Raw genomic sequence first — 9,772 nt, forward strand, 5'->3', positions numbered from 1 at the left:
GTTTTTAAAAAAGCAACATGCGCGGCGAATGGATAGGGGACTAGGTTGAATAAAGTCATAAGAGTCATAATTCAGAACATAATGCAACCATTAGAATATCAGAGCTAGAGTTATTGCATTGAAAGGATGATAACGTTTTTAAAAAAGCAACATGCAGATTGATTTTTATAATATCCGAAGTTTGAATAAAGCCTTATGTGTCTGCAGGAAATAGAGGATGGTTAACACTGAACTGCACACTCATCATCTGATGGGGAGGATTAGAGAACATTAACTGTGTTTCATTATTAACTTGAGCTAAACTACTAGTTTAAAAAAAAGAAAATGTTTGCATCTAATTACACAATGTTTCAGTGTTCTGACAACTTTTGCAGTGTTTTTTGAGGTCAACATTGTAAGTTCTTTGTGGGTAGCGATGGGTCCAGGGCAAATGTTATCTCTGTTCCTACCGCCAGTTCATCTATCCCCACCTTAATCATGCACATTCGCTGGCTGGGAAGGAGGGTCTGGGAGAGTGAAAGGAACCCAAAAAAACCCTTAAGGGTTGACTTGAGTATGCACTGGACTTCCTCTTTCTTGGAAGTGAATATCCAAGCAAAGGCCTTTCCATTTGCAGTCTTGATGCTCTCACCAGCCATGAGCAGATGAATGAACCACTTAAGGCATAGCATCCACCTATAATCCTAACAGTCTGGGAAGCCAAGGCAGGAGGATTGCTTGAGGTCAGCAGTTTGAGACTAGCCTGAGCAAGGGTGATACCCCGTCTCTGCTAAAAATAGAAAATTTAGCCAGGTGTCGTGGTCATGGTGCGTGCCTGTAGTCCCAGCTACTCTGGAAGCTGAGGTGAGGATTGCTTGAGGAGGTGGAGGTTGCAGTGAGCTGTGATGAGGCCACTGCACTCTACCCAGGGTGACAAAGGGAGACTGTCTCCAAAAAAAAAAAATGTGGATGATAACAATACTTCCAAGGTTGTCAGAATTAAATGAGAAGATACCTAACACTTTGCACAGTGCCTGGCACACACTGGCTATGGAGTGAGGGTTTTAAAAGGCGTAATGTGTGTGTGCATACGTGTATATATATGATTACTTAAAAATAATGAAATCCAAATGACTAAGCTTGTGAAGAAGTGAAATAAATGATGGGATTTCTCCATTAACAGCTCAAACAGTGATACTTCCAATTTTCAAATCCAACAAGCCTCTTTAGCACTTCTTTCCTGCTTATTGTCTTCCCATTTTGGGTGCTCAAGTTTACTTCAATGCCCTGGTGCAGGAGAAGCAGAGAACTAAATTATACTAGGTTAACATCAAATTTATTCATTCAAGAATGTATCAGTGAAAACTAAACCAAATTTTAACTTTCATATTGGATAAAAATCTTGGGGAAAAATTCATGTTTTAATATGGATATTAAAATAGGAGGATGTTGCTAAGTATCATCAAATATTAAAATAGGAATGTGAATATTAAAATGTTACTAAGTGCCACCATGAAAGAGTTAAAATGAGTTTCTGGAAATCGCTTTACTGTCATGCATTTAAAAGCACTGAAGCTTGACTAAAGTCACTCGTTTTGGCTTCTAGGTAAGTTGTTGAAGCAAACTACAGACAGTAGAAGAATACCAGCTAGCTTCCCTTATGACTGTATAAAGGTGAACAAAATTAAACTCAATTTAAATACAACTTGGAAATATCCTCCTCTTCCCTGCCAGAGTTTCCACAATTGGATCTGAAACTACAGTGCATCAGTATTAGAACAATCTTTACTGATGTTCAGATTGAAAAATAGCCTTCATGTACCACACACTCAAATTCCAGGGAGCTAATGGAAGACTATTGGTTTTACCTGCTTTCTGTCTTATTACCATCTTTTTGTTCCCTTATTAAATTTGCTTTAAAAATGAGGGAATAAAATTCTGGTAATTTCGTAACTTTGAGCTGGGGTATTTAAACAATACCAACACCTCCTGTCAGAATAAAAGCAAACTCTCCAAGGGATGGGCAACAGTCCCGAGTTGTGCTCCTTTTCTCCAAGAGCAGAGATAGATGTAAGAACAGGGTGAAAGACCTCAGCGAGAACAGCTGTTCCTCGTCACACTCTGCATTCAAAGCGGAATTGGGAGGCTGTGCTGTAGCACACTCACAAGGTACCTGGGCTTAACTTCCAGGAGCTAGGCAACTGATAAACGGTTCTTTAAAAGCTCTTGCCTTTAGTTTAAATGAAGAGGATAACTTCAGGAAAATATTTATAGTTTAAAATATTTAATGTCAGAAAGTTATACTTATTTTTTTCATCTCAGCATCCTGAAAGCTTAGATTATCAATCTGTATGAAGAAGTGGAAACATACAGAGGAGAGAAACAGCTAGTAAGTTTGTCCTGGTACACATAGCACCACCAAATGTGACACTTCTTCCCTGTCCAGCAGTCAGATCTTAAAGTCAGAATAGAAACAAGATGCATTTTGACTTTATCCTTCTCTGCATTTCTAGGGCATGTTTCACTGAAATACTTAGGTCCTTAGCTACAGTTTACAGTACAGTGAGCATAAAAGAGGACACAAACCAAATGTATACTTAAATTAAATAGCATGATTTAATTTAGTTGCTGCTTAATCCTGAATCCTCTTAAGTTAAAAAAAAAAAAGTTATAATTAACTATTAACGTTAATGAATTGAAACCTTCCAGAAAGCACGAATCCAAAAGGAAATGTCCAACAGGTGATATGACCAGATAGATACTTTATGGCCTTCCCTGTTTCAGTCTCAAACATTCTAAACATCAATAGAAAAAAAATTCTCTAGAGTTTTTCAGTTTTATTCTTCTAGAGCACAATTTTCTGGCCTGTTACTGAGTATGATCTTCTAACAGGTACACAATTAACTCATAAGTAGACAACACAATGGCAGTATTTGGGATCTGCCGGATGAGCTGGGCAAAGAGTCCTCTATAAAAAGCGAGGTAACCTTCTTCCCGGAACACTAGGCGCGCTGTCTGGATGAAAGACTTGTACTTGGTGCCCTCCTCACGGAGCCGTGTCCTTATGACTTCTGCAGAGAGAGAAATACCACTTTTACGCTACAAATAAAATGGGGAAAGAATCCAAAGCACACAACTCTATAATTGTCAATATCCAACTATGTCTGTTTGCCATCTTAGCTCTATTTGGACAAGATAGTCATATACCTAGACAGGCAAAGAAAAGTTCGTTCAGAACGTTTCCAACTCTGGGAATTGGTCAATTAGGGATATTTATACACACACACACACACACACACACACACACACACACACAAGTATAAAATAACTTTTAAGGGGTTAAAAAAAGCTTAGTTGAGTGCCAACTTAATTTTAAAATAATTCATGGTTTTCTACTCCCAATTAAACAAACATTAATTTCACTGGAGGTGTAATCTGTATGAAGTATGGCAGTATCTTTGACAAATTATTTTCCTGTACTCAATTTTCTCCTCCTCCTCAAATCCTTTTCCACTCTGTCCAGCTTAACAGCCACCTCCTCCCTCTTCCCTTTTCAAGCCTTTGCCCTTCTCCCTGCCACAGGCACCCACAGCTGGACATCTGTCACTCTTGCCTGTCACACAGACCTCAGGCCCCAGAAGGCATCACCAACTTCTTCTCCATAGGCCCTTTGGGGCTAGCTTGGTGCCCCAGCACACAATGGGGACTGAATGGTGTTACTGAGTTGACCATGTGCATTTGTCATGGCTAACTGTGCAGGAGGCTTCTGAAAACAAAACCTGTTTTTCATGGCACAATAAATTAAGCATTTTTTATGAACTGGGCCAGTAGGACGATAATTCTATAACTCTTTAAAAATAAACTTACCCAAAGTAGCCTTACTCAGCATCCCATTCAAAGTAGAAGCCATGTGTTTAAGTTTGGCTCCTACATAACTTTTTTGAAACAAAGAATTTTAAATAAAATCCAGATTTTTGGCTTCTTTAAAAATATAAAAAGTTTAGCACCACAGGGCCTGCATTTCTGCACAGCAAGTTTTGGCCATGATCAGTTAGAGCTGAGTAAGGTTCCCACTACTCACATGACCCACATCCACGCAGTGAAAGCCAGTTCCACTCGTACTCATTTACCCTCCCTGCAGGTATCTGTGTTTTAGTTTGTGCTACAGAGCTCTAGTATACTGAGGAATGACAAACCTGACACCTGTTTTGCTGTTCTGGAAGAAAAAAGCAAAACATACCGTGTGGATAAGCAATACAGGAGGCACATCCCTTAGAAATAGCAGCAGCTGCCATGAGTCCAAAAAAATTTGTGGAATTTTTCTCAGTCCCATTTGCAGAAGAGGCTAACGGAGCTTCTTTCAGATACTTTTTTAAACTTTCGTAAATAGCAAAACAGATTATAGTTTCTGAAATTCCAGCATACGAGGCAGTTAATCCTCTATAGAAGCCACGGATGCCCTCTGTCTGGTAGACGTAACGAGCGCACTGGAGTGTGTTCATCTGCTTGGAGCCCCTCACCCTGCATGAAGGAAATCAATGGCAGGCTGTTCAAAGATACTCCAGTGAGCCCAACTACCCTGACAAGTCACAAAAGACAGTGACAGAATATACAGAGAAATTATGCAGCAGGAGAAATGTGTCCTCCCTGCACTGTGGTCGGCTATGCCCCGGCCACTGTGAGGCCAGGCCGACTAGCTGGACACCTGGCAGGCCCACAGGAGAGCACATGCATCTGTTTTGGGAGTCACGAAAACACGGTCACAGGCTTTGACCTAATTTGAGAAACAGCTATACCGAGGATGACGTTCCTCAAAGAGGAACCATAACACCACTACAATCAAAACAATCCAAATATCTAATAGGCGTAGATAAGTACATTATAGTACATCTACCAGATTAAAATAGTCATGACAACAGTGAGATACAGGGAGTGCTTTCAGAAGAAAGGAGGACAAAATTATATGTGAACGATGATTGTAATTATGATACAAATAGGAAAATACTCAAGGGAAATTCACCAGAATTCTGACAGGCTGGTGAGTACAGGGTGGTCTCTCTTGCTGCTCTAGTCTCCAAATGGAGACTTCCCGTCTTACAGCTCCCCAGAACTAACCACGCTTTCATTCTGCACACGAACACACCCTCTGCCCAAAGCACTCTTCACTATGCCTCCAGCTGGCGACTGAGACGCTAGGGTGGATGCTGCTGCCTCGGGAAGACCTCCCCACCTCTGCTCTCCTCGCCCAGCCTGGACTGCATTTGGTGACCTCCAGAGTCCAGTAGCACCTCAGGCCCCTTATCCCACCAAACTATAATTCTTTTTATTTATTTTCTGTACAGCTGCAAGCTTCTATAAGGCAGCAGTTAGGTCTTGTTCCCTGCTGTTTCCCCAGTGACTAGCGCAAGCAACAAATATTCACGGTTGAGGGACAAATATTAACAAAGCCCACCTTAACAAAGTTCTAAAATGTTCAGAGCATGACCATTACTAGGTAGATAGAACAGTATGCATATAAAAGACCTGAGCTGATGGCCTTATTTATCTGTTGCTAAACAGAGGTGGTATTAGGACACTACGTGAACACTTCGAATTGGGAGTGATTTCCAAAGGCTTCCAGGGGAAGTGTCAGCACAACCAAGGGGAAAAGGGATTCCTGGTAAGGGACAGCATACTCAGCAGAGCTGGAAGCATAAGAGTCTATGACATTTTTGGAAAATTTCAAAGGACCATTGAATGCTATGCCAGAGAATTGGGATTCTACCTTGAGAGTAACTGAGATTCACTGAAAGATTCTGAGCAATCTGTTCAAATTAGCCCTGATGCATTTCAGAAGGCTTTCTGGTAGGATGGGCTGGGGGAACCTGGAGTCAAAGGCGAATGCAGAGGCTACTAATGCAGGCCCTAACTACCCTTCCTGGGGCTTTCCCATCTCCTTTCTTTAGAGGAGGCTGAAGGTGAGACAGGACTAGCTGGAAGTTTCTAGTGCACACATTTCTAGGCAACACAGTAACACAGGAGATCTCAGATAAAATTCAGGCAGTTCCTTGAACTTGGACTGGGGGGGAAATGGTATCTTTAGCCCCAATCTCTAACTGAAGTCAGCATTACTCCAATCATGAATGTAGGTCACAGGCCACAGTAGGATTAGCAGTACCTGTGATTTGTTTTTGTTTTTTTGAGAAGAGTCTCACTCTGTTGACCTGGGTAGAGTGCAGTGGTGCCATCATAGCTCACTGCAACCTCAAACTCCTGAGCTCAAGCAATCCTCCCACCTCAGCCTCCCAGAGTACTAGGATTATAGGCGTGAGCCACTGCGCCTGGCTGTACCTATGATTTTACACAAAGATATCACATTTGTCACAAATACCACAGGATACCTTATCATCATTGCTTCTTTGAAATTACAGTAGTTATTGGACTGCTGCTAGATCTTGTTACTTAATGTGTTAAAAAAACATTTAAGAACCCTGGCTGGCTGTTCTACTCAGGCTGAGAAAAAAAAAAAAAAGAACACTGAGGGCATAAGTGTATCTGAGGGTCTTGGAGACTAAAACCACCCTTCTAGGGCCTAAAGGCATTTACTGTCCTGCCCTTAGTGGCAAGTTCCCATCAGTCCAGACGAGAGTCTACAGCACTTCAACTTGGGGGTGGGGCCTGCAAAGGGGTCTGAGAAGAAGTCAGGGCTACAGATCAGGGACCCTGCTGAGAGAACTTCCTGTCTTCCCTTGTTTGTTATCTGTGGGCCCTCATCTCCCCACAATGCTTGCAATACAAACCTCAAAGCAAAAGGCGTTTCTACATAGGCTTAGATTCAGAAAAAACAAGGGGATAGCTAAGGACTCTGTACAAGAGCTGTCTGGAAAGCATCCAGCCATTGTTAACATAATGAGAACATATTACATGGCTAGATACATTCCAGACAGCCCTTGAATATCTCATTCCATAGCTAGAATTGGGGGAAGACAAAAAAATCCCCAAGAATTCTTATATTAAGGAAGGAACAATTAATAACTTACTTCCGTTCTAGCTGCATCCTTGTTTTAACCATCCATATAGGATTCATTAAGGAATTTGTGATAAAAGCTGGAAGAAAAAAAACCCAAAAAATGTCATCATCACTATACATTCAATGTTTGCTAAAGATGTCTATATCATATGATAAACTTTGAAATCAAGATTTCAATGGACGCCAGGCCCGGTGGCTCACACATGTAATCCTACCATTCTGGGAGGCTGAGGCAGGAGGATCACTTGAGCTCAGGAGTTTGAGACCAGCCTGAGCAAGAGTGAGACCTCATCTTTACTAAAAATAGAAAATTTAGCCAGGTGTGGGATAGTGTGCCTGTAGTCCCAGCTACTCAGGAAGCTGAGGCAGGAGGATCCCTTTAGCCCAGGAGTTTGAGGTTGCAGTGAGCTACAATGATGCCCCTGAACTCTACCAGGGTGACAAAGGGAGACTGTCTCCAAAAAAAAAAAAAAAAAACACTCAACAGATAAAACGGGTAGTAGGACACAGTTACATTTCTATACTGCAGATGGAAACTTTAGTCCCCTAAAGTTTAACACCTATTGGTGGTGTTGGGCGTAAAATAAATTTCTCTCAATTTTCTAGAGCCCTATGTCGTCTTTTCAACCTCTAGGTGGTGCTGTTGATATTTCTATTAATGTGGTTCCTACGGTAAACAAGAAACGATCCTAAAACTCAATCTATAAGCTTCAGACCCAGAAATAATTTGTTTTAAAAAGTTGATGAACTAATCCAAAAGGTTATTCTATACCTAACTTGGAATAGAGGCAACTAAATCTCCATTTATCTGAATCTACACTTAGAACTTTTAAAACCTGATCATTTCAGGATATTGAATTTTTAAGACTATGTGCTTATAGGAACCATTTTTTCAGTAAGCCTTCCCCATCTTAACACTGCTAATCATTCCAGACCAATCAAAAAAAGAAACACCATGGTATTAGTCTGAGACATGGTGCCTCTTCTCTAATATGTAATGCCCTCCACAGTAAGTGCTGAGTAAGCAGATTCATTACGTACTAGGAAGATACTAGGTTAAATAACTCCCTTGAGAGCAGGGTTCTTCTAACTCTGCAAAAGTTACAAATTGATTGACAGCTTTAACTTATGGCTAACTTACTATTAGCCTATTAAGCAAACCTCAACCTGCTTTGGAACTCTGTCTTTCCTCCTCAGAGCAACTTGTTTCTTATTTTTAAATTTTTTTAGAGACAAAGTCTTTCTCTGTTGTCCAGGCTGGAGTGCAGTGGCACAATTATAGCTCACTGCAACCTTGAACTCCCAGGCTCAAGTGATTCTTCTATCTCTCAACCTCTTGAGTAGCTGGGACTATAGGTGTAAGCCACCACACCCAAGCTAATTTTTTTTTTTTCTTTCTTGTTATATTGCCCAGGCTGGTCTCAAACTCCTGGCCTCAAGTGATCGTCCTGCCTCAGCCTCCCAAAGTGCTGGGATTACAGGAGTGAGGCAACTGTGGCTGGCCAGAGTTCTTGATTTAGTAGAAATGGCTTCCTTGTGTGAAGCCATTTTAACATTATTTTCTACTCAGGGTCCAGAAATTATTGCCTATAAATTTTCAGATGGGTTGCTAATACTTGTATTTGGAGTAATAAAAGCTGACGAAACTGGTGTGTACACCTTATAAGCTTATAATGCCTATTTAAGTTATCTAAAATATTTAATACTTCCTGGAGAAAGTGCTGCTTTGACTTTTCTGTAGTAAGTGGAATGACTCCCTCAAGAGAATAGACGCTTCGTGAGCTGTCAGTGCCCCTACTGACACTCTCTACCGCCAGCCCTGCACCTGCACTGGACAACCCAGCTGGTTATGGACAGATGTGCCGACTGCACACAGGATGTGCTGGACACCGTGGGAGTTGCAAAGAAAGCAGCTTTAATTTTAGAAAATAACTTAAGGGGGAAACAGAAAGACATGAAAAACCTATTAATATTCCTTTAAAAGAACATAACGCCTGTAGCATGCACAGAACATGTAAATTTTGAGAGAGAATAAAAAGCTTTAGTGGTCTAAGAAAATGAAATCAAGTTACAAATTGCTCTCAAACACTCATATCCTATCAGTTCTAACACAAAGCTTTAGAAAAATAATTTTAGGTGCTAAGAAAGCCAGGGAGCTAATTTCTAATTCCTGGAAAAACTGTTAGGCAGAACACATGCTTTAGGAAAGTGAGAAACTGTCTCCATTCATGAGGGTAACATACCTGCCGAGCCAGCTGAGAAAATATGCACAATATTGCTATTAGGCACGAAAATGCCATTAAATTGCTCTTTGGCTTTGGAGTAACATGCAAAGTACACAGCCCTGTTAGAACAAAAAGAACATTATAAGGAAATCATTATGGCGCAATAAAATGTGTGTCCCTTTGCAACATCTGAAAACTTAAGAAAATAATATGGGAAACACGTTGACAAGTAACCGAAAGCTTGCCCGCACCTGTGCTAAGACGAAAACCTGCTACAGGTACTTTTAGGAAGCTCTTGCTTGCCTCTACAGGAATTATTTAGTGATGATAGAGGTGTTCAAAATAATTGAGGAAAATGACATTTTGGTATTACATAGACAAAGTTCTCTTACATTCTTCATTCTAGATAAATGTTAATCCTTTAAGCACCAACACATAGTGTAAAACTTAAAATTTATAACATTTCTAAAATATACCACAATAAGAATGTCAAATATAATTTGAACTGTTTTTGGATGAGTCGGGATCACACAGGAACAGTCATCACACAGTGTTTCAG

At 40.7% G+C, this 9,772-nt stretch overlaps 1 protein-coding gene across 2 annotated transcripts in view; it reads right to left on the reverse strand.

Annotated features, from left to right (window-relative positions):
* Positions 1 to 2,571: 2,571 nt before the first annotated feature.
* The window catches only part of SLC25A33 (solute carrier family 25 (pyrimidine nucleotide carrier), member 33), a 31,820-nt gene continuing 24,619 nt past the window's right edge, over positions 2,572 to 9,772 (reverse strand). For both annotated transcript variants that reach the window (XM_012662633.1, XM_012662634.1), the window contains exons 4-7: positions 9,232 to 9,332; positions 6,999 to 7,065; positions 4,220 to 4,500; positions 2,572 to 3,050 (exon numbers count right to left, since the gene is read on the reverse strand). In XM_012662633.1, coding sequence (XP_012518087.1) covers positions 2,848 to 3,050; positions 4,220 to 4,500; positions 6,999 to 7,065; positions 9,232 to 9,332 — 652 coding nt within the window. In that variant the 3' untranslated portion in view covers positions 2,572 to 2,847. The remainder of the gene's footprint in view (positions 3,051 to 4,219; positions 4,501 to 6,998; positions 7,066 to 9,231; positions 9,333 to 9,772) is intronic.

Source organism: Propithecus coquereli, unplaced genomic scaffold (assembly GCF_000956105.1).
Source record: "Propithecus coquereli isolate 6110/MARCELLA unplaced genomic scaffold, Pcoq_1.0 Scaffold77, whole genome shotgun sequence".
Taxonomy (NCBI): Eukaryota; Metazoa; Chordata; class Mammalia; order Primates; family Indriidae; genus Propithecus; species Propithecus coquereli.